At 41.5% G+C, this 27,155-nt stretch overlaps 3 protein-coding genes across 3 annotated transcripts in view; all 3 read right to left on the reverse strand.

Annotated features, from left to right (window-relative positions):
• Window positions 1-821: 821 nt before the first annotated feature.
• Window positions 822-1,506, reverse strand: HTD2 (hydroxyacyl-thioester dehydratase type 2). Its single transcript, XM_059480047.1, has one exon. The coding sequence runs from the start codon at window positions 1,504-1,506 to the stop codon at window positions 979-981; it is 528 nt and encodes a 175-aa protein (XP_059336030.1). The 3' UTR covers window positions 822-978.
• On the reverse strand, window positions 1,355-3,916 carry RPP14 (ribonuclease P/MRP subunit p14). Its single transcript, XM_059480048.1, has 5 exons — window positions 3,830-3,916; window positions 3,630-3,714; window positions 2,878-2,954; window positions 2,211-2,289; window positions 1,355-1,585 (listed from the first exon to the last, which is right to left on the reverse strand). Exons 1-5 carry the CDS (start codon window positions 3,898-3,900, stop codon window positions 1,529-1,531), a joined length of 369 nt encoding a protein of 122 aa, XP_059336031.1. The 5' UTR covers window positions 3,901-3,916; the 3' UTR covers window positions 1,355-1,528.
• Window positions 3,917-7,282: 3,366 nt separating this feature from the next.
• The window catches only part of PRKAR2A (protein kinase cAMP-dependent type II regulatory subunit alpha), a 57,827-nt gene continuing 37,954 nt past the window's right edge, over window positions 7,283-27,155 (reverse strand). Inside the window, exons 3-11 of the mRNA XM_059479801.1 lie at window positions 24,826-24,878; window positions 23,164-23,247; window positions 21,881-21,987; window positions 18,362-18,515; window positions 15,076-15,177; window positions 13,270-13,344; window positions 10,806-10,871; window positions 9,915-10,053; window positions 7,283-9,417 (exon numbers count right to left, since the gene is read on the reverse strand). Of these exons, the coding sequence (XP_059335784.1) occupies window positions 9,284-9,417; window positions 9,915-10,053; window positions 10,806-10,871; window positions 13,270-13,344; window positions 15,076-15,177; window positions 18,362-18,515; window positions 21,881-21,987; window positions 23,164-23,247; window positions 24,826-24,878 (914 nt within the window). The 3' untranslated portion in view covers window positions 7,283-9,283. The remainder of the gene's footprint in view (window positions 9,418-9,914; window positions 10,054-10,805; window positions 10,872-13,269; window positions 13,345-15,075; window positions 15,178-18,361; window positions 18,516-21,880; window positions 21,988-23,163; window positions 23,248-24,825; window positions 24,879-27,155) is intronic.

Raw genomic sequence — 27,155 nt, forward strand, 5'->3', positions numbered from 1 at the left:
AGCTGTTTTACCAGTAGCTTTCACCACAGGCTGAGGAGAAACTCTCTTTTCTTAGCAGACAACTCCTGAGGTTATTTGCAGCCAAGGAAAGTTCCAAATGCATTTGTGCTGCAGAGAAGACAGGGGGATAACAGACACTTAGCCAGGAAGTTATATGAGCCACCAACTGACTCCTGATGGCCTCAATCCTTCCTAAAGAAGTTCCTTAGTGTATAACAATCTTATGCCAGTACTAAAATAATTTAACCCAGATGATTTACCAATGAATTTGCCAGGAGTCTACTCTACCAAGGTACTTTCAGTGGACAAAGGGAAATCCATGTTCACACATTTAAGCAAAGAGAGAGAAGCCATACAGTTAGTACTCAAATCATCTGCCCTTGTTTGCCTTGCCCTCAGGAGCACAAATACAGTCAGTACAAGTTGTGACAATATATTTTTTTAAAGCCTTCTTCACTCTCTTTCTGGGAGGCAAGTTTCAGAAGAAGCACCAGCTGGAGCTGCCATGCAGATGACAACACATCTTGCAGTACATGAGTGTCAGCACCTCCACTTCTGTTTCTTTTGAACACAGCACTGTCCCCTCCCCGGTGCTTGTTGGCACTACAGCTGCTTTGTACAGAAGGAACAAGTTTTAACTGAACTTTGCTGGTGTGGACTGCAATTTTACCAGAAAGAACAGCCTCAGTGTGAGCCCCACCAGTCCAAACTTCCCACTGTGGCAGCACAAAGGCCTCTCTGAATGTGCCACTTTGTCACAGCAAGTGCCTGGCTCACCTTGGCAGAGAAACCCATCATGGTGAAAAAAGGAAAAGCTCTAATTTCAATGCAGTTGTAGTTAAGTTTGTGCACTTTCAGACATTTTGAAAGGCTTTTGTTGCAAATTTACTGGTTTTGTGATTTCACATAAAAAGAGACTCAAAACTAAGTGTACATTGGTTCTGGCCTTTATGCTGAGGTTGCACATGATGAACAGCTCTAACTCTCTGGCACCATGACCTTCACCATCCCTTCCATAACAGTTTTCCCACTTTCTCTGACATGACATGATACAGAAATGTGTGCAACAGAACCCTTCAGTCGTTTCACTTCTGCTGCAGCTGTGACTTCTTCACCAACATACAAAGGAGCTGGAAAACGAATCTCCTGGGAGAGAAATATACATCCTTGACCAGGCATTTTGGTGCCCAGAACTGCAGAAATAAGTCCATTGATCAGAACTCCATGGACAATGGTTCTCCCAAACCTAGACTTCTTTGCAAACTCTTCATTTAAATGCAAAGGATTTGTGTCACCTGTTAAATAAGAAAAAGTAACTACATCATTCTGTGTAAAAGCCTTGCTAAGTTCAGCTTTGTCTCCAACTTTTATGTGTAAGTTCTGAAACACAGGATGTCCAAGCAGTGAGCTGATAAACACTGGCTTTGCCAAGCCTCTTTGCTGGAAAATCCCTCCAGAAATTCCATGCCTGAAAGGCCACAACATTTCCAGGAACTTCTCCTGCATGCAGCTGAACCATCAATTGCCTTCAGTCCAAGACTAATTCTCTACTGTTGCCAGATAACGCAAGCAGAAACGGAGATGTCTGGTTTGGGGAAAGAAAAAACAAACAAAACTGAACAACTAAAGCCTTAAAAAAATCCACCATCAAATGCTCTCAGAGTCAAAAATACTTCAATTTTCTTTTCACATGATAGATTAAAATCTTAGAGTTATGCCTGAGCAGACTTTTGTCTACCCATTGCTTCAGAAACAAAGAATTCTCAGAACTCATTTTATTAAGCAGCATCCTCTGGAAAAAAATAAGCTCTGGAAATGCATGTTAAACAAGGTCAGTTGACAATAACCATTAGAAAGGTGGAAAGTGGAGTAGGGAAAATAAAACCTGGATCAAGATGTCGGTCATGAACAGCACTTGCCAGAAATTATTTTCTTGCAGATGTATTAATGACATCAGGACTTGTCACTGGAGTGAAACCATAAAGTTATAAGACAGCCACTACTGTCACATTGTACAAGACTCATTTTAAGATGAGAACTGCTCAACCAGGGGCCCACAGACCTGCACTGAAAGGCACATCATTCCCAAAGCAAGGCAGTTTGGCATCTAGGCCACTTTCCTATGAAAAGGCAGTAGGCTGAGGCAGCCTGCCAAGCTTAGAGCCAGAGCTGACAGCTGGGGGAAGGCACCCAGCCCCACAGGGCTTTACCTGCAGCACCCGGAAGGCACACCTCCTGTTCTGGTAGAAGCCCAGCAAGGTGAGAGCACTCCACAGCTTGACAAGGCCACTAAATAAAAAGAAAAGAAAATATATTAACAAAATTTGGGGGCTTCTGTTTTCCTGCAGCACAGATATCTCAAATAGAAAGTATGTTATGCAAAGTGTAACAAACCCTTAACAGTTCAACAGTTGGTAATTTCACTTGCATCTGCAAAACTGCATCTTGAAGGATTACTGCAGTGGCTGCAGTCTCTTGTCTTTGACACAGAGATATGTACTGCAACCTCAAGTTCACTTTACCAGAACTGTTCTTGCTCTCAGTGTGCATTTAAGTTCATTCTTCACCCAAATCACTTGCAGTTGTCATCACCATTTAGAGTAACCGTTCTCATCTTTACTATAGAAAGAGATTTAAAGTCACTACCTCAGCAATGCTTACTTCCTGTCTTAAAGCCATTAAAATCATTCTGGTTTAAAGCAGGAATAACATACTGATGCACAAAGTTACCAAGACTCAGTAATTATTTTCTGCATGCTGTATGCAAATATCTGCAGGTTAGACTTAATTCTTCACAGGTCATTCTTAGTTTAAGAGTTCTATTTTCTTACAAAAAATATTTTCATGGCATGGAAGCACAGACTGACTGCACCTTACCTGCTAATGACTCTTAAAATGGCAGACAGAGTTTTTTCCTCATAGGTTAAGACATCAACAGGCAAAGCTGCTCCAACCTATGAAAACAAATGTTATTTAGTAAATACACTCTGTGTTCTTATCGTGGTTTATAGGCAACCGATTTCACCCCCAGCATGTTACATCATTAAAGGTGTTATGCTCAAATCTCACACAAGTGTTTCAGCTACAACATCATGGATTCTAAACAGCACCCTTCCTCTCAGAGGTCTTTAGAAACCACTTTTATTTCCACATTACAGCCAAGAGGTGATGTGACCTGCCTAAAGTCAGCAATAGAGTACACAGAGCAAAACCAGTGCTGTGGACTTTCCCATCCAAAAGCTGTTCCCTTCTCACAATTCTCTTTTTAAAGCTTCTCTCCAACCACAAATTCTAAAAACAAGTGTCAAAGAGCGGTCTGAGCTGGAAGGGACCTTACAGAGTTCCCCCAGCTCCAGCCCCGCTGCCATGGTCAGAGGTACCTTCCACTGGAGCAGGCTGCTCCGAGCCCGGTCCAACCCGACCCTGAGCGCTGCCAGGGATGGCTGCGGGCACCGAACCGAACCGCACAGCTCCACTGGCAGCGAGTCGGGAGGGCGGCTGCTAACCGGGTACAGGCGGGTCAAACCCGGCCCATCCACCCCTGGGCTGTTCCGGGACAGCACCACGCTCCCGCAAGGCTCTCCCGGCCCGGGCCGGAGCCGCAGTCCCGGTACCGGTACCGGTCCCACCTCTCCGTGCAGCTCCCTCAGCGCCGTCACCACGAGCTGCTTGAACTGCGCGGCGTTCGGCCGGGCCCCGCCGTCGGGCAGCTCCCTGCGGGAAGGAGAGAGCAGTGGTCAGGAGGGGCCAGGAGGGCTCTGAGGGGGGCTCGGGGATCCCGGCTCGGGGGTCCCGGTTTGGAGGGTCCCAGTTCGGGGGTGCCGCTCACAGGCGCACGCGCAGATAGTGATGCTCGGCCGCGCTCCGCAGCACGCGCCGCTCGAACGCGGCCGCCGCCATTCCCGGCCCCGCCGGGCCGCGCGCGCCGCCCGCCCGCCCCTTCTACGGCGGCCGCGCGGGGTCAGTATCACCATGGCAACCGCGCGGCGCCTCCGGTGTCGCCGTGGCCCGGCCCAGGCCCGCAGCCGTGCCCGCGGCACCGAGCGCAGCCCTGCGGACGGAGGAGAGCCAGAGCGGTGTCTGAAGCTGAGATGAATCTCTGGGAAGCGGCGGGAACAGACCAAGAGCGGCATGCAAACCTTTAGCTTCGCGAAGGCAAACGCGGAGCGCCGCAGCACAAACACGGGCACAGGGAACGCGGCTGCGCTGGGCCTCCGAGCTAAGGGGCTGCTCCCGAGAGAGCTCCTGGTAAAGGTTACAAACATGAGGAGACTCTGCTGCCCCAGCCTCAGATTTGCAGGGACACACAGCTGAAAGGAATTGGAAAGTGCACAGAATGAGCCTGGCAGCCTGTCTGCACTCACCAGGCAACAGTTGATTCAGATGGTAAAATAACACAATTTTAGTATCTTGTACCTGCTCTAAAGATTGGCATGAAATGTATCCTTCCACAGAAACAGCAGAAAGGATGGAAGTATGTTTGCTCTGCTGAAATAGTTAAATATTATCCTCAAAAGAACTTCACAGAATCGTCCTTCTTTTACCAGAAGGTTTACCCAGGAATTAGCATCGACCCCAGCAGGGTAACACTGCAGAGCAGCCCAATGTACATCCAGCATGCTTGAATCACAGCACACCTTGTGCCTGCACCTTCACAGGGCTCAGTCTGTGCAAAGCTCATTATTCCAGCAGAGCTTTCTCAAGCTTAGCACCACAATCCACCTGAGCTCTGCTCCAGGGCTGACTTAAAAATGGTACATAAACTGTACCAAACATACCAAACTGTACCAAACTCTTGCCAAACATTCAGAAACAAAACTTCAGCAAAAGCAAATATAATTTCACACGTACCAAAGTAATTTTCAGATTGTTAGTTAGGTTAAAGAAAAGGCAGTGTGCTACGTAAAGTTCAGTAGCTGTAAGTGTAGGCTAACAAGATACCTTCAGGAATACTGTGTTTCTCCTGGGAACTGGAACCAGTTATTGCAGTGCTCAATAAATCAGTTCCACAATAATTGAGCAGACTTACCAGAGCAGCCAGTTTAATGGGACCAACACTACCTGCAGTGGTTTGTATTGCTTTTAAGATATTAGTAAAAATTCATCACCAAGCAGCAAAACTTGGAGGTCAGGTGCTGTATAAAATCTGGTTTTGTTACTGCAGTGGGGCAGGTGCTGCAAGAGGAACTCACTCAGGCACTCCCAGTGCATCCAGGGAGCTGCTGGAAGGCTGGGGCTGTGTCAGCTGCAGCGAGTCAATAACGAGCACACACAGGACTGTACAGGAAGGCTGGACACAACAGGTCAGTTTTTTATTAACCAAAAGTGAAGCTGAACCCCAGAGTGGTTTAACTTGTTAAAACCATATGTTTATATGGCAGATATTTTTCTTTCATGTTCAACACTACAGTGCAAGAATCAAACTTCGCAGCTGTTCATCCTTTGAGAATCAAGTAGTAAAATGAATTAAAATAAGGGTCCCTCAATGAATCAATTTAAAAAAACCATTTAACTCAAAAGAACAGACGAATTTTAAGAACTGTCTTGTTAAATTCTCCCAAGTGAAAGACCTTTAAAAGCACTTGGAGCCTTGAGGTAGCAACTTTATGCAGAATTTAATTCCCCTCCTGCCCCACAGAGGAAAATTAGTAGCGCATCATTAGCTCCAGCCAGCTAAGCTGTGTTGAGTGTCTCCTGTGAGGTGACTTTCTCTTGCCTCTTGAAAGAGCAGTGTAGTGCTGCAGAGCACCAGGAGGAAATCCACAGGGAAGGCCTCTTGAAATAAAATGTATGGTTTGAGAGAAGTTGAAATGATCAGCAACGACTGTAACAACAAAAATTATCTGAAGTGAAAAAACCCAACGTGTATTTTGGCAAGACTAGTTTACAAATACAGGTCAAGAACAAGAGTCTGCTTTCAGCAAAAGAAAGGAAGAATGGAAGTGACATTCAAAGGAGTTTCAGGGTTTTTTTGCCCTCTGTGCAAAACTGCACTTTGTTTTCAAAGTTTTATTTTAAGCTCTGCACTTTTGTTTCTAAGAAGGGAGCACTTCCACACTTTTTTGTTCTTTTACATTGTTAAACCTGTGCTGTGACATTAGAAATTACATTAGAAATACCAAGTGCCAGGATATTTAACCACTGAAAGCTCCTCTCACTGATTTCACAACAATCACAAGCAGGGAATCACAAACAGGAGATGTCTTCCTCTAAGCCTCAAAAACATGATCCTCTGTGCCCACTTTGCTGCTGAGTTGTTTTATTAAAAACTAATCTCTCTTCACTGCCAATTTCAGAGACTCAGTGGCAGATTTACTGAACACTGAGTGGTAACAAAACACCTGGGCTTACAACATTGCAACAACTGCAATGAACAGAGTGCAAAGGAACTAGCTGAGATACAGGGGTGGGGCAGATGGTCACAAACAGGTGCTGTACTTGCTCCCTGGACTCAGTATCAGCACTTGCACATCGCCCACTTTTGCTCACTGCTGGTGCTCTAACCAGATTCCTGGCAATATTGAGTATCTTACTAAAGAAGCTTTCTTTCCACTACCTTCATGCTCCAAAACTGTACAAACAGGTTGGTTAAACCCGACCAAACTAATCAGGCACATTGCACATTATAGCTCTTAAATGGATGAGCCTTCTTAGCAGCTCATTTTCTTTCAGCTCAAAGCCAGCTGCCTCTCTACAGCACAGAATGATGCTGCACAGAGCCTGGGTGCAGGATGGCACTGCCCAGTTTGCCATTGCTCCAGGGAGCCCAGAGAAAGCTAAAACTTCAAAAGCTTGTTCACATGGGATCCCAATATTTTGATTTTATATTCTTGTCTTTTCCTTTGACTTTCAGAAGCCATCAAATTCTGCCTTCGAGGCAGAAACATCTCAAGAATCTGAGATCAGCCTTGCCTGGGTTTTGGTTAAGCTTTGGAGCAACTGCCAGTGTTTGCCTGTGCTGAGGTTACAGCCCTGTCCTGCACAGAACCAAAGGCATTACAGAACCCATCTGTAAGGCAGCCCCACCTGCCAGGCTCCTCTGGATAGAGGAGAGGACATTCTGCCTGGGAGCAGCAAAGGCCAGCTGGTGATTATTCACAGCAGGTTTCTCTTTAGCTCACATGACAGTTTAGGCAACACAGAAATTCAGGCTGGTTTGGAGACCAGTTCCTGTTTGATTCACAGGACAGTCATGAGCTGGCTTCAGAAACTCTCTTTGTCATGGAGCCCAAAGCATCCTAAAAGTTATATCTGCTATCACTGCAAGGAGCTGATGAGTTGGTTTTCTTTTTTTTTTTTTTCCTTCTTTTTTTTTTTTGTTGGTTTGGGTTTTGTTCGGTTTTTTAAATTCTGTGATGAAAACAATTATTTTTGTCTTTGGTGTTAAACCTTGGAAGCATGAGTGAAGAGTACCTGCTGCTTCTTTGGCTGTAACTTATGACAAAAAAACAGCCCAGGAAAGCAAGTGAAATTCACTGTTCTAAAATACATGCAGGTAGAACAGCCACTAGACATCACGACCAGAACTTTAATAATATGGAAACACCAAGTTCAGTGGTGTCCATTACAAATCATTTGCATTATATAAAAATATGACTGCAATTACAGTAACTGGACAACAGTCATTCAAATTTATCAACTTTCCATCTTACTCATATTGCAGGAAATGGGAGGAGCTCATCCACTGTGGGGAAAAAACTGTCCAGAAATCACCTCAGAGTTGCTGCTAAGCATCTCATGCCTTAGAGAAATGTCCACTGTGATAACTAAAAGCAGGAATTCAAGATTAGCATCCTTCCATTCTTGCTTACATGGCCATGAATAAAAAGAGCAAATTCTGTTACACTAGTATTCACTAATAAAAATTTATAACCCCATAAAACACCAATATGCTTTGCATGAGCTGTGGAAGAATGCAAACTCAAAGGGTCACTAGATTTATTACCTCCAAATTCAATGTCTTAATATATATAGTCTGTTTGAACACCATAAAAACATCCTTCTCATGGTCTGATTCTTATTTAGATAATACCCTGATAAAATCTCAGCCATATGCCAATTAAGGTCCTTAAAGCTATAGAAACAGAATCTACCTAATAAATGCTGCAAATTTAACAGGTATTTTAGATAAACATCATTAGCTTAGTTATCACCTAAACCAAAAAGACTCCTCAAACACACCAACTGCGTAGTTAGCAGACATTTGCTTTACAAAGTCAAATGTTGCCAACTTTTGAAAAGTTTAGCAAATCAACATGGTATTTGGAAGCATTCAATTGTCTAATGAAGTTAAAATACTGTGAAATGTTAGGACTAGGGGAAGCTCCTGTAAACAAGTACAGAAGTAGTCTTCATTTAAATTACAAAACATTCACCTCCTTAAAAAGCTTTAAAACTGACCCAGTCAACAACTGCACCCTGGGAAATGTAGCAGTATAAAGGATCTCTGTAAGCAAGAGAAGGTCATATATTGTTATCTCACCACCATAAAATGTACTCAGTGTCAGGAACAGGGAGCAAATTTGGGGAGATGACAATTATGACACTTTCAGGCCATTTGATCTGAACCACTGCACTTTGTTGGACAGCATAGAGTAAACCAATTTTCTTTGCTGCTCAGAAAACACTTAAAATACGTTTTCTGCATCTGGTTGCTAAGCAAACTCTCCCATGTCCCCAGCTCAGTTTACTTGGTTTAAAGAGTTCTCTGTATTTATTACCTGCTGCTTTCAGCAGGTGAACCAAAACTTCAGTGCCATCTTATTCATTGGCTCCATTGATACTTTAACTTCAAACCCAGATGCTATAATTAAAAGCAAATTTGACATTGTGTAAGGAAAGCATCAGATGAAGGTAATCAGCCCATAAAAGGCTTGTATTCCACAGGCTGCCTCTGCAGAACAGGCAACCTCCCACTAGAGAATGTGAAGGGACAATTCACCCCAACAGTGACACCCAGAAGGAAGGAGGCTCCTATGTCTTGCACACTTTGGGTTTCGTATCAGGCACTTGAACTGTTGGACAGACGCCATTCTGAACCAAGTAAGTGAACATAGGGTTAGAATCATCTTTAATCTAGGTCTAATAATGAAGTATCAGCAGCAAAGTGGAGGCAGGGAGGAGTGAGCAATCCATCTGTGCTGAGACTTGTTTATGGTTTCTAAAATGCCCAAGAAAACAGCAGCAGTAACTGTTCCGTAGTGTCCGTTGTCCTTGTGAGTTGTGTTGCTGATAGGAGGCTTTTCTGTGTCTTGAACTAAGAAGGCATTGAGGTACCCTGTGCCTAATTCCCTGGATCCATCAGGTCCATGCTAGAGCCAAACATTGCCACCAGCTGCTCCTCATAATGTGTAATATTCCTCTTCATAATGTCCATGCAGGGTCCAAGCAACCTCTCAAATGCTTGCACATCCATGACTGTAATGGAACAGAGATGAAAACAAGACTGTCAAAAAGGACACCAAATACCAATCTGCTTTTTGAACTCAGAACACACACCTTCAGTTCAACACACTTAGGGCTGACACTTCAAAAGAAGCCACAGAAACAGAAATCATGTTTGTGATTTCTCTCTGTACTGTTATTTGGTGAAACAAGACTAATGAAATACAAACCTGATCCCAAGGATAAACACAGAAGGCAAATACACCCACAGTGGTATTAAAAGATGACCTGAAGACTGTGTGACAAACCAGTACAGGCCACACACACAGAAAATAGAAAATCAGCCATGAGGAAGCAGCAGTGCTTCTCCAGCTTCCACCTGGAGCTCCCCTCCAGCCCATGCTCCCAGCTTCTGGAACCTGACAGCCAGTTACCAAAATGTTGCTGGGTTTTGGAAGGCTGCTCACTCAAGCATGGTCCACGAGACAAGCAAAGAAAGGGATGACTAGAAACACAGACCACCTGCTTACCTAAACATTTGACCTCCCCAACAGCATAGGCAGAGGCTGCTCTGGGTTTGTTGGTAACAAGTGCAAGCTCTCCAAAGTACTGCCCTCTGTGACACCGGGCAATCTCCACCTCTTGATTGGCTTCTTTACTTGTCATGGTCTGTCAAACAGTGCAGTTGCATTATTTGCACACAGCTCTGTCCCTGTACAAACCCACAGTTAATAATCCCAGACCCTTTATACCTGTGAAAGCTCCTTAGTTTCAGGCCTTCAAACTAGCAACACCCAAGTCATGGTAGAACAACTCAACACCAGGTTCAACTGGAAGTTGGGTAAGAAAAATGTGTGCCAGCCCACCAATTCTGAGACAGGCAGGTATCTACTGCTACAGCTTTGGGAACTGCTGCTGTGTAGCCTAACACAGACTTTGCTTTATCATGCACCACATGCTGCTCCCCTGGCTGCTTCAGACTGCACAGAGACCCAGGTGTTGGCAACTAGGTGTTGTCAACACCTAGTGTGTCACTGAAGATAACAGACCCCACACTTTGTAATGTGCAATCTTCTACAATCATGGAAGAAAAGTTTTATCTCCACCCTGAAGGCCAGGGAAAGTGTATCAGTGTGGGAAGGGATGGGATGGGTTGAGCTGCAGGCTCTCTCAGTCTCTCACATGTCAGGTTAGTTTGCAGAGCAGCAGACAGAAGCAAAAGACGTTGGCACTTTAGTAAAATGATTTCTGGCTGCTTCAGAGCAGGTATGGGATTTTACAACCTACATCACATGAATGATGATGATCAACATCATAAAATATTATATTAAAATAACTCAGGGTGGGCTTTTTCACATCTCTTGTATTAATCAGTCAAATCACAGATTGATCAATACAAAGCCTAATCAATTTGAACTCACCTTGCTTTTAATCAAGATTTTTACTTCTCCAGATTCTACAATGTAAAAACAGTCTGCTTTGTCACCCTGTGAAGAAGAAAAGCTAAAATAAATTCTTTTTTACTTGACTGTGAAAGTATGTATAAATGGCATTCATGCATTCAATTTGAACTAGGCCTTCTGCAGAAATCTGCTAGAATTGACAAACACTCAGATTCTTAACATTAAAAGGTGACTGGTTGGGTAATACAGCAGAGGGGCCCACAGGGAAGGAAGTATTAGTGCACATCATTCAGTAAGGGGGCAGGAGGAAAGGAAAACACAAAGGAGATTGATGATATATAGCAAAATCATTTAAATGAAAATCTTCTGATCCCAATGGAAATAGGCAATAGCTAGTGAAACTAAGCAGAACCTAGAATTTTCAGAAGCAAATTTTAATAAAACAAGGATTTTATTTAACAGTGACTGTTTCTTTCAGTAGGAAGAAGGTGCCATTAAACTCTGTGGCCCTGCTTGAGCAGAGGGGTTGGACAGGGTGACTTCCAGGAGTCCCTTCCAACCTCAACTATTCTGTCATTTTGTGAGATGTTCTAGAACATTTTTCACATCTCTCTCAACCTCATCATGTTTAAAATCTTCAAGTGATCCCAGTTTACATCTGCTCTGGAGAGCTCCACCAGCACTTTATAATTTTATCTGTGACAGGAAGGACATTTCCTCTCTATCTTTGTCCCTGTGGGCCTGGCATAGGGCTGGAAGTCAGAGTGGAGATCTGCAATGTGCCTCCTGCTACAAACCAAAAGCAAAGGGACTAAAGGCTTCAGGGGGACGAAGGCTGGAAAAGGAACTGATAAGGGAATGGGAGCAGCTCACCAGAAAATCCTGAAACAAAGTGAGGAGAGAGAGAAATCTGACATTAAGTCAAGTGGAGAAGGAGATGAATGTGATGGGAAGGATGGAGAGAAATGGTTGTAACTTGAGTGTGAAACAAGGCTGGGAGAAGATGATGCAAGATTTCAACATGGAGTTACAAAAGAAATTGGGCCTTTAGCTGAGCTTCCTGGGGATGGTCATAGGCCATCCAGTGCAAACTTTTCATTCACCACTGCCAACCATCACAGCATGAAATAATGCTCTATGCTAACTTCTGAAAGAGTAACTGCTGAAAGAGTACTTTATTTTTAAAAAGAATGGAAACAAAGTGAGTGGGAGATACCCTCATAACACTACTAACAATCTTCAAGTGCTTTAAAGCTTGCTGCCCTTAACTGAAGGGTCAAATTCCAGAAAGGTAATTAAAATTTTAAATTACTCACAAGGGAAAAGAGGTTCCTGGTATTGATGCAACTGCTTTAATTTAAGAGTTATCATATCTTTTCCAAGCACAGAATTTCATCATCTCTAGCACTGTACTGCCATCACCCAGACCTATCCAAACTATTAATCCTCTTTTTAAGGATAATTAGATCCTTGCCCTTAATTCAGTTATTAAAAAAGAATAAAACCAACTGTGTAATTGGATCACTGATGGTATGAATTCCCAGTTTTGATACTGATTTATAAACTCTGATTTTGTTGAGAGTTCAGTTTTCTCAGGGTCTTAAGCAAAAGAAATTTCAACTTTAAAAATTGAGGGTATTTTTGGAGTGAAGTAATTTGACAGTTATCACCAAACTTGCTTCCTATATTCAGTTATGTGACATTCAAGACAATTAAGATCAATTATTCAAAACACTATCAAGGAACTGTATTCTGTCTATACAAGAACAACACTGTAATCAAAAACCTGCACTTTCAGGTAAGCCTTTCTTGCATTAACTTCTACTTGAACTGGAGCACTTTTACAACACAGCAACCCACAGCTAGATTTGATGCAAAAGTCCAGCGTTTGTAACAGTGTTCAAAAAGTTGTTTCTGTCACAGCCAAAAAAAAAAAAATCAAACAGCTACAGCTTGAGTTCATCCAGCTTCATGTTCTACCACCCTGGCCTTGATCTACTGCAGCAGACAAAACATTCCTCAGTCACTGAAGGACTCAACTGAAACCAGACCACTGAAATACCTCAGGAAAGCACAAGAAAAAACAATGGTTTCAATTAACACTGACAGTTTCTTAGAGCTAGTGAGTCCCTGTTTAATCTGGCCTAGGGAAACTCTGCACGGGGGATTTCATGGTAAACTCCATAGACATTTAATTTCAGCTCCTGAAGGTACACTCATCTTGAATCCTTGCAAAGTCTACTTAAAAAACACAGATGAGAGAAGAAATACCAAGAAGCTAAAGTAATAGAATAAATTTGCAGCAAAATACATACTGTCTATTCCCCAAACATTCAAGAAGTGGTCAAATAAATCAGAAATAAATATTAAAAGAATAAATGCCAAGGTGGTCCAAGTAATACAACTCTGCAAGTCAATTCCAAACAGAAAAAACAGAAGCACAGAAAGGAGAATGATAAAGAGAACATAAGATTTCAAGTACCTGAGAAATGATACGTTCCCCATCTTGGTACACCTTCTCTCCTATAACATCCACTATCTTCATTCGCTCTGATGCCTGCAACAAAGAGGAAAATTAAAAACAATAACCAGTTATAGTTTATCTCTATGAACCTTTCTGAATCTCTATGATCTCTCCTGAAATGAACAGACATTCAGTAGACACACAAACACACAATTTATAAATATAGCCCCAGTTAAGTTAAGTTAAATATAGTCACAGTTAAGACTACCATAATCAACAGAGAAATAAAATTGTCTAGTGTCCCATCCCTGGGCTTGTCTGACCACTCAAAAAATATCTGATTTGGCCAGTGTAGAGCAAAGGGGAAGGGGGAAAAAAATCTTTCAGATGAAATGTGTTTTGAAAAAAACACTCTGAAAAATGTTATAAACTTCCTAAGAACAAACTCTAATGAGAAATACAAAACATTTCAAAAATATTTTAACCACTATATACTTAAACACATGTGTGGGAAGAATTGTGTCCAAGAACTCATTCCTGGAGTGAAGAGGAGGGTGACATGACCAGGACAAGGGCTGTGCATTGGGAGCAAGGGCAGGAGCAGCACCTGCCATGCCAGGACACATGCCTGAGTCTTCACAAACAGGAAGGGAGAAATGAGTTCTCTCCAGTGTCTCCCACCACCCATTTAGAACCCCACAAAACAATTTCACTGCTTCAGAGCAGCACAAAAAATCATACCAAGAAAGGAAGAAAAGCCTAACAGTTAAAATTCAGCAGATGATTCAGTTGCAATCAATCCATTCATTCCCCAAGTGCACCTTCATCTTGTCTATCTTTGAGAAATCAAATTCTGGTCCATGCATGATTCAACTGCAATGTGTCATGCAAAAAGCCATCTAGTGCTAATGAGTTATTTTGCTGTATCTTTAAATATTTGAGTAATTTCTGTGCTCAAAAAAAGTCACATTGATGGAACCAGTTTAAGCCAGGCACTGAGAGAGGTGTTGTAATTTATCCCTTCCACAGCTACAATGTATGTCCAAAATAATACACAGTAGAGGCTGTTGTTCACACCTAATGATATTTGCAATTTTGTAAACTTCTCCCAAGGGGATTAAGAGCTCAAATACTAAAGATTAATGCTGGAAAGCGTTTTTTTATAAGGAAAGTTAAATTATGGTTTAAGGCAGAAACAGACTAATGTAAAAGCAGGTTGGTGAGTTCCAAAAGCCCTCTGACAACACAGGGTGAATCAGTGGAAGTGATAATTTCCATATTGTTCCTAAATTCAGGCACCACACACCCCAACAGGGCAGTGTGACTGCATTCGCAAGTCACAGTGCTTCCCTTTAGCAGTTTAACTCCTGAATATTAAGTTAAGCTTAAAGCAAGACTTTACAGCTCACACCTTTGTATCAAATTTAAAACCATTCCTGGCTGATAAAAGGTCAGGTGTCCACTGACTGTATCCTTACTTCACTATCACACCCTCACAAGAAACCACAGCCCTGACTACCACACTGCACCTTGATACCTGTTCCCTGAAATACCTATTTTTGATGTGGGTTTTTTTGTGTAAAGAACTTTTTAAAAATTAGACTGAGATAAAAATCAGCAAATCGCTATTGTGAATAAAGGATCCGAGGGAAAAAACCCCATAACTATTTCAGCAATGCAAATTAATTTGTGTAGTGTATGTGATACCAAAGCAATATTTTGTTCTAAGCAAAACCAAGAGATTTCTGATATAGATAGCAGGAACACTGATTGGAGCTGCCGCTAATGCAAGAACTTGATGCAGATGTCTCTGAGAGGTTTTACCTCCAAGGATTTAAGAAGGGGCACAGACTCAATAAATAATTCATACGTCTTCCTCTTCTTTGCGTTGTTTTTCAGTATAATTCTTCTGAACGTCACTCGATCCTGCAAAAACAGCACAGAGAAATTCATTATTCCTCTACACTGAAATGCTCCCTGTTTGAAGACCTGACAAACATGGATCCAGTATTTACAGCAAATGCCAGGGCTGGGAAAGCAGCTGCTGAAGTGATACCACATCCACTATGACTGCAACAGCTCCTGTTAAGAGTACTTCTGGCAATAAAAGTATTAAAAAATAGGGAGCTGTAAAACCTGATCTTTCTCAGACAACTACTCAGGGATTCAATTTTTATTCTGTCTTATACAGTTTTTCTGGGTTGAGTTTTGGGGGTTTGTTTGCCTGTTTGCTAATATATATATATATCATGCTTCTGCAGCAAATGAAGAAGTTTCGCTCTTCCTGCTGAAGCCAGTGAAAATTGATATTTCGAGCACTTGTTAAGGCAACTGCAGAAGTAAGTCTGATTGGATTCTTCTCTACTTGAGTCACAGATTTCCAGCGTTGAAGATTTACACTGCTCTCAGGTCAGGAACAGAGGATCAAACGCCAGGGGGACAAAATCCCTCCGGCCCCGGCGGCGCTGCGCCCCGCGGCCACAGGGCGGCGCTGCGGGGCCGGCGGCTCCGCCAGCACCGAGCGGAGCGGGAGCGGCCCCGGGAGCGCGGCCCGAGCGGCACCGGCACCGCACGGAACCGGCACGGGCACGGACACCGGGCACCGCAGGGAACTGACACTGGCACCGCAGGGCACCGGCACCGCACGGAACCGGCACGGGCACGGACACCGGGCACCGCAGGGCACCGGCACCGGGCACGGACACCGACACGGCAGGGCACCGGCACCGGGCACCTCTCAGCGTCTGCCCCACCGGGATCCGCCAACAGAGCCACAGCTGCAGTTCGCCGTGCGCAGCTGGGACCGTAAGTGTAAAAGAACAAAAAAAGTCTGAGGACAGGAGCAGAAATTTGGTCAGGAAAACGGTACCAAACAAACAAACAAACAAACACGAAAAACAACAACCCAAAAAAAACTAACAAAAAAAACCAAACCAACCCCCCAAAAAAACCCAAAAAGTCCCAAACCAAACAAACAAAATACCACAAAAAACCAAAAAACAAACAACAACAAAAAAATCTCTCACACAAAAAAAAAAAAAAAAAAAAAAAAAAAAAAAAAAAAAAGCCCCACAAAAAATACCACCCCAGAAACCTCCTGAGAGCCATTCCTCCGGTTCCCAAAACCATCAGCTGGTTTTGTACCTAAGCAGCAGCATTTTGAGGTGAAGAGGTATTTTCAAGCTAAGTGGACATCTTTAAGGGATGCAGGCTGCAAATAATTATTTAGGTATTTGAATAATAAGGACTAATAGAGGTGATATAAATATACTATATATTATAAGTATATAATATAATTATATACTTATATATACTATGTACTTCTATATACTATAAGTATAATGAGGACTAATAGAGGTGGTATCAGTGGAACATTAAAGTTGAAGGATGAGGAAGATGAAAAGCAGGATGGTATTATTGTTATCCAAAGTAGAAAAACAGATGATAAAGCATAAGGGATTTTTCTGGTTTTAAGGAATTCTTCAGTGGTAAAAGTGTCTTCAAACGTTTGTGTTTGGAGAAGCAGAAAGATGCAGAAACTGGGGGGGGGGGGATTGTAAAAGCATAAAAAATCAGAATTCACCTGCTTGAGAGCATCAGTGAGGGAGGAAAAGCAGCAGTGTTTGAGCAAGAAAAAGCCAAGCTGTGAAGGCAGCAGTGAAGGCAGCGAGTGTGACCGTGAGGCTCCCCCAGACATATTCAGCAGCAAAGGCTGAGGACGTTTCCCTCCTCCAGAAGGGACCCACTGTGGTAACTGCTTTGTGCCTGAGCCTTCCCTGTTTCTGTTGGCCTAAGCCTGCAATGCAGCAGGAATAATCCACACTTCCCAAAAGGCAGATAACCAAAGAGCTTAAGCAATGACTTCTGCATACTAATAAAAATATGTGTAAATTACATTAGGGACAAAACAGTACAATAAAACATGGCAACAAACAGAGTAACTGGAAGAAATAACTGAAGTTTGAGATAAAAATGCAGCCTTAGTTAATAAAATGTTACAGAACAGATGATTAGCAAGAGGCCCCTATTCATCTACACCTTGCTAATTAATTGAATATAATCACAGAAAAACTAAATCCAAAATTAACCCAATTTCTGCAGTTCTTTTCAAAGGCAAACTGAAACAAAGAATAATCTTCTCATTTTCTTCCTTTTGTGAATGAGTTCAGTTTGTAGCTAGCCGCTTTGTTCTGTCTTCCTTCAGAAATGAGATTCTGACATTGCTCCCTGGTTGATTTACCAAACTCTTTTCTTTTACATCGCAAATGAAAAGGAAGTCAGATCCCCCAGCAAGGCCAGGATGGCAGGAACAGCCACGGGCAGCAGCAGCTCATCAGCCCCACAATCAGGGTCACAACACGGCGAGCTCCCAGCGAGGAGCCCGGGGCTCACAGCACTTGTGGCTTCAAAGCTCTGCTGATCGCACAATCCACTCATTATGCCAACCCTCAGAGATGAGTAAGAGAGCACTGGGAAAATAACCCCATCCAAACAGTGCAGAGAAAAGAACTAAAAAAGGAAACTAATGGCTGCAGCTTCACATTCAGCACTGCTGGGCTAGAGACAAAGCAACACCATCATTTAGCTCGAATCTCCTAGGTCATGCTGACCTGAGAACCTCTTCCAAGGTAACAGAACCAGAGTTTATTGTGAAGGAAAACAAAGCTTTGGGCAGTTTTCTGGCCTCTTTAAATTACAAACATCCTCAAAAAGATATTTAACACATTCCCATTCCCTTAAGAGACAAAATGGTAAGAAGGTGAGTTGAAAATAAGGAACATAATTTAGATATGATGCTTTAATGGCTCCACTGTCCTCTGCAGGATGAAAACAAAACCAGGAGGTTTTTCTTCCCCACTAACAAAAGCCCCAATTACAGTAAAAGCAAAACTATAAAGGGACAGATAGAACTAGTGATATAGTTTTTATAGACAAGTTGTTCCAGAAAGTCAGCCAAAAAGATTTGCACAATGGACCTGTCAAGCCAGGAGATGAGATAGCAGGTCCTGATAAAATACCTATGAGCAGAGGAGCCATATCAAGAGGAGCTCTGGACACGCTGAGGTACTGCTTAAAATATTATGATATGAGAGCAACTTCATTTCCTTACCAGTCCCCAAAGGGCTCCTTCTGTTGTGGCAACAATGGTGGCAGCTCTGGGAGTGTTGTACATCAGTGCCAGCTCCCCAAAACTGCCGTGGTTATCGTAGCGGCCCACACAGCGAGACTGGTTGTCTTTTGCTACAACAATATCATACAACCCTCTGGAAAACAACAGAACAAACACTTTTTAGTAGACAACATCCCAGTACAAACCTTGAGAACAACTTTTTGCTGTTATACAAATAGTCCTTTTATTGCTGTGTGAGATGGAACTTTTTGAGCTTTCCAACTGCCTGATTCTTGGCTGCTTCTATCTACACTATTTTCACAATAATTGTCTCTTACTAAAGCATTTCTATCTATACTATTTTCACAATAATTGTCTCTTGCTAAAGCATTTCACTCCTGATAGACATGGGCAGGATCTACTTGGTTTCCTCTGCACAATATTTTGACGTTGCTGTTCTGGCCAAGGTGAGAAGCATTTTCAACATCTTTAACAGTGACATTTCACAGCACGTGTGTTACCCAGTGAGGCCTCTAGAGAGACTCGGATCCATCTCCACCCATTTTCTCAGTGCCAGGATTGCTGCAGGACCTTTGGGACACACTCAATCCAACTGCTCACCTGCTACTCTGGGTTTGCCTCAACTCCAGCTTCAGGGTATATCATACCCCAAGATGCTCTAAACCCACTGATATCTAGGTAAGATCTCTGAACAGGAAATGGTAACTGGTATTATAAAATACCAAAAATGGTATTATATATCCCATAACATCACTAGGCACATAAGTAAAAAAGAAAATGAATGACCAGAAATGGTACTAGGTCAGGAAGGAAGGCACATAAGACTGCACAACAACCCTACCAGATACCTTATACTCTGCTGCTTACTCACACCTAAGAGAGTAAGAAACCAGCAGCATACTAAAAGTAAACCAGAGAAGGATTACTATTGATGGGAAGTGTCACTAATTCCTGTAATGTCTGATATCTATTTAATGACTCTGAGAGGCACCAGAGGCAACAATCTTCAGAGTTGGTTTTTTTTGATCTGGAAGAGCCAGATGTGAACACCTTAAGCAAAAGCAGCAACAACTTCCATCCTTCGGCCTGAAAGTAACTTACTAGTGCCATTTATTTCCAAATGACTGTAGCAATGTAACAACCTTCAGTCAAGCATTCAGCTGTCTTTGGCCCAAGGACTAATCTGGTGATGCAACACTGGGTGACCTTGGCTCAGCTTTACTGAGAAAACTGTTGCTGAGCTGTGAGAGTGTCCATGAACTAAAGCCCTGCAAGATAAGAAGAATAAAAACAGGCCCAAGTGTAATTGTTGAGAAGGTAATCGTTACGAGCCCAAGGACTCAAGTGAAAAGTACTGACATGAAAAAATATAAAACCCTCAGGCAGAAAAAGAGGAAGAGGGCAGCTCAGCAAGATTGCGGATCAGTGTGTGCCACGAGGCAGCAGAGGCTGCCCCTCCTGAGCGATGAGTGCTCAATCAGCACAGACCCTGCCCTGCAGGTGCCTCCTCAGCAGCAATGAGTGTCCCATGTTCAGCCATGCAATAAATAAATCCCTCTGAGCTCTCCCCTCCTTGCACAGAGCACTGAACTCCTGCTGCACCCTCAGGCTGTGCCTCCCCTGCCTGCTGCCCCTCCGTGCATGGTGAAAGACACTCAGACACCTGGTGAGGAAGTACTGCAAGCAGAAGGATTTAGGAAATAAAGGCCTGTGTCAGAACACAAAGTCACTGCTCATTTAGACAGAAAGAAACTAATTCTCAGGAATATTCAGGCATTAATTACTTGGGAGTAACAAGACATGCCTAATCATGGAAGAGCTGGAGTCCTCCGAACTTGCACTTGCACACAGTGGAAACATTGTGGTTTTCCATAAGGACCAGGACTCTGCTATTCTTTTGCATGAAAAATTAAGCATGGAGGAGATGTAGGAAGACTGGAAAGGGAGAAAGGACTAAAAATTCCTTCCTGCAGCAGTTATTCCTAATGACCAAAAGCCAGCAAAAGAGTTGCTGTGAGTTACTGCTCACAGCAAAGGCTGCCATGGTGTCACTGGACAACACCAATTTATGCTCCTTCACTGTACAACCTTTTTGTCACATACTCTTAACTTGGGAACAAAACAGAACAAAAACCTAAAAGCCTGAAAACTTCCAATACAATTATCTATGGACAGAAAAAGCCTGTTGTGGAGTATCACTGCATCAGTAGAACAGAGACCATAAAAGCATTTACCTGAGTGCCTAAGTTAAGGTTCCATTTCACTTCTTCATTTTAGGTTAAAACTCATAGCAGAGAGCTTTTAATAACCAACAGGGTAAGAGCCTTGCACAGAAACAAATCAAGATAAGCTGATGGTATCTAACATTTCTGAGAGGCTCCCAAACCGAGTTTAAGGTTCCTCAAAATCAGGAACCACTGCTGTGCACAGATCTCATCTCTGCAGGGCTGGTGGCTCTGCTCCCACAAGCTCTGATCTGCAGGACCTTGCTCTTATCTGTAACAGCCTCATCTCTCTGCTGAATGTGGCAAGAGAAGGAACTCAGCCTGCCTAGCCAAAGACATGGGACTGGATGGAGGGAGAGCAGTTGAGGAAGACAACAGAGTGCAGAAATAGGGCACTGGTTTAGCTACTGGGGTGGGATAGCAAAGGACAGGGAATGTCTGGAATACGTTTGATGCAGCCCTATGTTTTGTAATTTCACTAACCAGAAAGGGAATGTCCTTAAAATGAACAAAAAGCATTTCAAACAAACAATTTCTAACCTAGAAATTCTTTTGCAATTCAAAAGGCAACAACCTGTCTCGAAGAACTGCTCTGAAAGCATTTCATACAATATTAATGGTGCCATTATTTCAGTGATAAAAAGATAACAGTGCACCAAAAAAGCAGTTTGCTAAGATCATGTTCTAACAGACATTTATAAATCACTCCATAATATTCTGCTTAACATTACAGTTTTGCAGAAGGAAATAAATCCATGTTCTTAATTACTCTTTGGATATGGTTATTCAAAGTAATATCAGCCAGATTATTTTCCAAAAGGGTAAAAGATACTCAAAATGTCCATGCACACAGGTATGTATTATATGCCTGTTACACATATATGTGATCCCCAAAATTATGATGTGAATTTGCTTGATGGAAGAAATTCCAAAATGGCACCTTAAACTCTGCAAATACAAATCACAACCAACAGAGGCAGAGCACCCCCAACTCTCTCTGAAGCCAGTCATAAAAATAATGTCCTACCCCTACCCCTTACCACAGAGCTACTTTGCTGCTTTTCCCCCTCCTTCCTTCAAAAAAAAATTTAACCTGGTCTAGAGACAACATGTAATATGGCTGGTTTTAAGCTGTGCTTATGATGATAGGCACAAAACCTAAACTGAACAAATAATTTTCCTTCATAAAATGTCCTGTAGTAAACATTACTTGCCATTTCTAAGAAACTGAAAAAAACCCCATCCTCTACATTTCACAGGCACAGCTGCTTACCGCTCAACGACATAGAAGTTATCTCCATCATCCCCTTGGTCAATCACATGTTCCTGAGGTTTCACCTTCCTCTCAAACATGGCATCAAGGACCTGAGACAGCTGCTCCTAAAAAACAAGCAGGAGTGGGAGGAAAAAAATCAACTATCAGAAAACACACCTTAGTGTTACTGCTCTGTGGGAAATGGATTTATAGAAAATCCTTAAAGTTGGACAGAAGGTCAACTTAAAGTCTGACACTGCTGGACAAGGGTGAGCTCATTTCATTTGGTCTGGATAGTGAACTGGAACTTTTGTACACTTTACTGTACAAAAATACAAGCAACACTCATATTACAAGTTGATTTCCACTAGCAGTTCACTCCTTTCCAGCTTATTAATATAAGTTCAGTAATGCAGACAACCAGACACAGACATAGAAGAGCCATTATCTCAAATATATGTCCAAATGTCTCAATTTTCACATTTCACTGCCAAAGCACACACCTACCTTTGGTATAATCTGACACGGCTTCACTGCAATGGACACACATCAATTCATATCAACAGTACATTTATTTCATTCATTTCATAGAAATGGCACCATGATCTATTCTATTCACCTATATCTATTAATTAATCTGTACTATCATCATCAAAGAGCCCCACTCATGATCAGGACTGTACTGAACAAGACTCTCCACAGACTCATTTTCCTGGATAGCCTGTTCTCTTACAGCAGCTGCAATTCTAGCCCCAGATGAGACAGGACAGGTACAGAAGTGGAGCCCAGACAGAAAATGGGATAAAGCTGATCTGCACAGCAGGCTCCAGCTGGGTTTCCCTGTTGAACCATGACTAAACTTCCTTTTTTTGCAAGCAGCACAGCCAGGGAAACTGTGAAAGCCAAGAAAGATGACACCATATAAATGCCTTGCCTTGATGCTGACCTGCTTTACCATCTTTGCTATTCCCAAGCCCATAACAATATACTTTCACTGCATTTTCAATGACCAGATGTTCAAAGCTGAAGATGTAGATCACAGCTGAGTTTCTAAAAATACTCTTCATCAACACACAAGCCAATATTCATGCTGCTGATACACTTGAAATATTTACTGCACTCCTGAAGTTGGGAATTATCACTGCAGCATCTCTTGGCACCACTACACTGAAAATATTCCTTATCTTTTAAACAGAATTCTGTTTTCTTGTCTTTAAAAACTGTGTCTGGACTTTTAGATCATATTAACTGTACATAACAAAAAATAAACTCCATTTAAGATTTCCTTAAAATGCTATTACCTGATCTAGGTTTTTGAAGAGCAGGATATCTTTACATGCTTCCTGCAGTCTGCATCGCTGTTCATCAGTTTTTGGATGAACTACCTTTAAAACAAAGTAGAACAGAACAGTCATGACAACAAAGAAATATGATTACAGACTAAACCTTCAGCATGAAAAAGCAGAGCACAATTTAAGTGTCAAAAGTATACAGTCCTTTTTGTTTGCATAAACAGTATTTATATATAAACATACAATGCAAGACAGAATGAAAGACATGTAAGAAAAATACTATATTGACAATTAACATATGAAAAATAACAGCGAAAAAGACAAGAAAGAAGAGGATGCCTTTTTCCATTCCATTCCCTTTTCTTCTAACACAGCCACAGTCAAAGGTTGAACATATCAAACAGGGGAAGAAGGGAACAGTTTTCTTCCTGAACTCTGGCTATGTTAGTCCCAGTGTAACTACGGTTGGCACACAGGCAGTTTATATCCTATATGAGACATCCATCCAATATTGAATAAGCATGGCTTTTTCCTAACAAAATTACTTAAATAAAAGCTTTGTTGTTTGAGATATTTTGTTACTTCCTTCTATTTATAAGCATCAGGTTAAAGGAATCAATACTCATTGTATCACAAAAATGTTTATATATGTGCTTGTTAGGGGCTAATAATGAAAATTTATTAAAAAATTAATTACCTGACATGCACCACATTAACATTTCTTATTTCTGGAATAACAAGGATTCCAAAAACCAGTTATACCAGTAGGCATTTCTAAAAAGTTCTTTCCATAGTTAAAAAGGTCACAGATCCTTGTTTTAAAAGAAAACAAAATATTGAATCATCAGCCAAGAAAACTAAGACCTTTGATGGAACAAATGTGTCCAAGTTTACAAATATTTGAATAATCCGACACACTCACAGTAGGTTTTTTTTTCTTTTTATAGCACATAAAAATTATTTACAAAGTATATTTATTAAGTATCTCTTCTTTTTTAAGAGAAATTATATTAGACTTAAATCTTCATTGCAGAAGTGTAAGCATCCTTTGCAATGGAATCTGGAAAGGAACACCAGAAGTCCAGGGAGAAAACAATGATTCCCAAACAGGCTACAAGATTTGCTCACACAAACCCACCTCTGAAGAAATACCATTACAGTATCTGGATTTGCAATTCCTAGAAATTCCCAACTTTCAAGAACAAGAGAAAAAACAGGTGTCCACAGACTTAAAATATTTCAACCAAGCATTTCTCCTACCCAGGCAGAACTGCTCTGACAAGAAAGACAGTAAAAAGCATGTGAGGAATTTTAAGCACCCATGAAGAAACAGCTGTGGTAAAGCTTAACTAATTCTTCTTAACAGCATTGATGATCTAGGAATTGCCTCAACAAGCCTTTAAGAGAATTAAGAAAGGAAAATAGCAAAAATTTTAAAGATGGTAGAGTTAAGCACAGCTCTCAAATCCTTTGAAGTAAAATTGTACTAAAGCTGTAGTGACTAAAAAAGTCCATGAGACAAAGTGGCTCTGAATTTCAAAGCAATGTCACTTTGCCAGTGCCACCACACCACGCTCAGCAGGAAAAGCACAAGTGGTAAGAAAAGTCAATGTACATCTGCCTGTGAGTCTGCAGAGAGACCCATGCATGCAGTGATTCCCCCACTCTTACCCTTTGTTCTGTGTCTTCCTCCTCCTCATCTGGATTGAAAGCTTCAGCACAAACTTGGAAGAAAAAGAGAGAGGAGATAAGTAAAAGGAAGTAATTACATGAGAACAGCAAACAAATCAGTTTAAGTACGTTTCTTCTATCTTCCTACAGGAAAAACAAAATCACTTTTCATTTTGTCATTATAATGTCAGAGGCTCAAACTCTGTCTGCTCTCTGAGCAGGCACAGCATGGCTGTGCTCAGACTCTCATGTAAAAATTCTGTGACTTACTAAATAATCTTGCCTAGCAAGTACTCAAGCATGGACACAGATTTCCTTTCAACTGGTATCAAAGCTTAACAACCTCCATTCAGATTCATTTACAAGCATCTTCTCTAAAATGCAGGAGAAAAATACTGCTGCTCCACTGCTTTGTTCTTTGCAGTGCCATGTACAGAGCAAAACACTGAGAAAGGAGCACAGGGAAGGATGAGGCACTCACTCCACCTCAACTCTGATTTGCAAGTGAGTATCTATATTTTGGGAGGTTTTTTTGATACAGAGAAATCATGTTTTCACAGAAATTAATCTGAGAAATTAACCATCAGCTTCACCATAGTACAGTCTAGGGAAAAATAGCATTTAGTCCCATCCCCCACACGTTTCTCTATCTTACTACATTTTAACCAAATTAATGTCAACTGATGATACAAAAACAACTCTAAAATTTACAGTGTTTTGTTTTTTTTTTTTAAAGGATGAGAACAGTTGTGGAAAAGTGCACACTACAGAGCACCAGGACAAGGCTCTGCCAAACATGTCATTATCCCTACAGGATCAGCTGAAAGACATGCAATAATGCAGAGCTGCTGAAATTTCAAACCCTTTTTGTTCAGTTTTAATTCTTCAGAAAAGGCTTATCTACAGTTATCTCAGCATTTACACACAGTCTTACAACACTAAACACAGACACTTTGGCCACCAAAAGCTCACAGTTCTAGCTCAGATTTTCTTATGAATTCATGGATGTTTACAGTTCTTGCATGTGGAAGGGATCTGCACATTGTAACCACCTGTACTGACAGCCCTGTTTTCATCGAGCTGTGCTCTTACCTTCATAAGGGTGGTCTCACTTCTGAGGTTATATATTACTTATAAAATTTTACAAGGAAACATAGACAAGCATTTTCCTTTGTACTTTATCCAGCATCCTGACAATAGTGAAGACTTGGCAGAATGCCCAGAAGCTCACTGCAATGACATCTAACTGCTGAATGGAGTAAGAAAGTATAAATAAAAATCCAGAATGTCTAGAATTCAGCAACTTGTAAATAATTTGAAAATGCACACATCTATTGACCCTGTCATTGTGCACTCAGTAGGACAATAAAAATGCAAAACTCTAGCACAATTTACTAGGAAAGATTTATTTAGTTTTGTGTGTCTTGATTTTTTTTATTTAGTATTTTTTCTCCCTAAATAAAAGATACAAGTCTTTTCTAGGAAATTGGTTTTTAATTCATTTTTTTCCTGGAGAGAACAAGGAGACTCAAATACAACAACAAGCATTCCACTTCCCAAACCACAAAGTAAAAATGTAATCATATAATCATCAGGCATTTAGGGAGTAAGTATTGCTCATACAATAAATCCATTTAACAATACAGAAACAGTTTATTGACAGTGCACCTACCACACACATGCTTTTAGCTTAACAGAGCCACCCACACTTAGGGCAGACACTTGACAAAGGATAAACAGAATTCTTCCCCAGCTGAAAAAGAAGTACAGTCCATGCCAGAGTCCAAGGATGGCTGGTTTATAGGAAGGTGGATGCCCACAAAGCTGCAGAACTTGGACTGATAGGCTGATCCACTTAATATGCAATACAAAGGCACTAACAAAGAGAACATTATTAGCATTTTGGTGTGAAAGCTTCCTCCTCCTTCCATTTTACAGCAAAGATCAAAGTCTATTGTGAAAGCTTAGGATTTTCAAATAAGGAACAGTTACTAAGAAGAAAGGCTCCGTGGATTCAACAGTATGGTGAAACTGAAGATAATTAACTCTTCGTTTTTTATAACCAGTGAATCACAGAACTCCAAACTGGAGTCCAATTCTCTATGAATTCAGAGATCACTGTACAACTAGACCATTCTATCATTCAAATTTTAATATTAAGTTGCAAATTTGATTTTGTTCCTACCTCAGCTGCAGGGAAGCTATTTCTAAGAATGCTTCAGAAAATTCAGGAAATTTTCTTTAAGATTTCCTTGGGAAAACAAGTTTTATTGCCACAGCTAAAACTAGAGCATCAGAGCAAAACCTTATCTCAAAACACACATCAAAGC

The sequence above is a fragment of the Ammospiza nelsoni genome, chromosome 11, assembly GCF_027579445.1.
Source record: "Ammospiza nelsoni isolate bAmmNel1 chromosome 11, bAmmNel1.pri, whole genome shotgun sequence".
NCBI lineage: Eukaryota > Metazoa > Chordata > Aves > Passeriformes > Passerellidae > Ammospiza > Ammospiza nelsoni.

Bases quoted from the DNA above. Each gene is read 5' to 3' on its own strand.
- HTD2 (XM_059480047.1), bottom strand. From the start codon at position 1,506: ATGCAGGAGAAGTTCCTGGAAATGTTGTGGCCTTTCAGGCATGGAATT.
- RPP14 (XM_059480048.1), bottom strand. From the start codon at position 3,900: ATGGCGGCGGCCGCGTTCGAGCGGCGCGTGCTGCGGAGCGCGGCCGAG. The intron at 3,715-3,829 runs GTGAGCGGCACC...TCCTTCCCGCAG, and splicing joins CACTATCTGCGCGTGCGCCT to GGAGCTGCCCGACGGCGGGG. The intron at 2,290-2,877 runs GTAAGGTGCAGT...CTTTTTATTTAG, and splicing joins ATTTTAAGAGTCATTAGCAG to TGGCCTTGTCAAGCTGTGGA.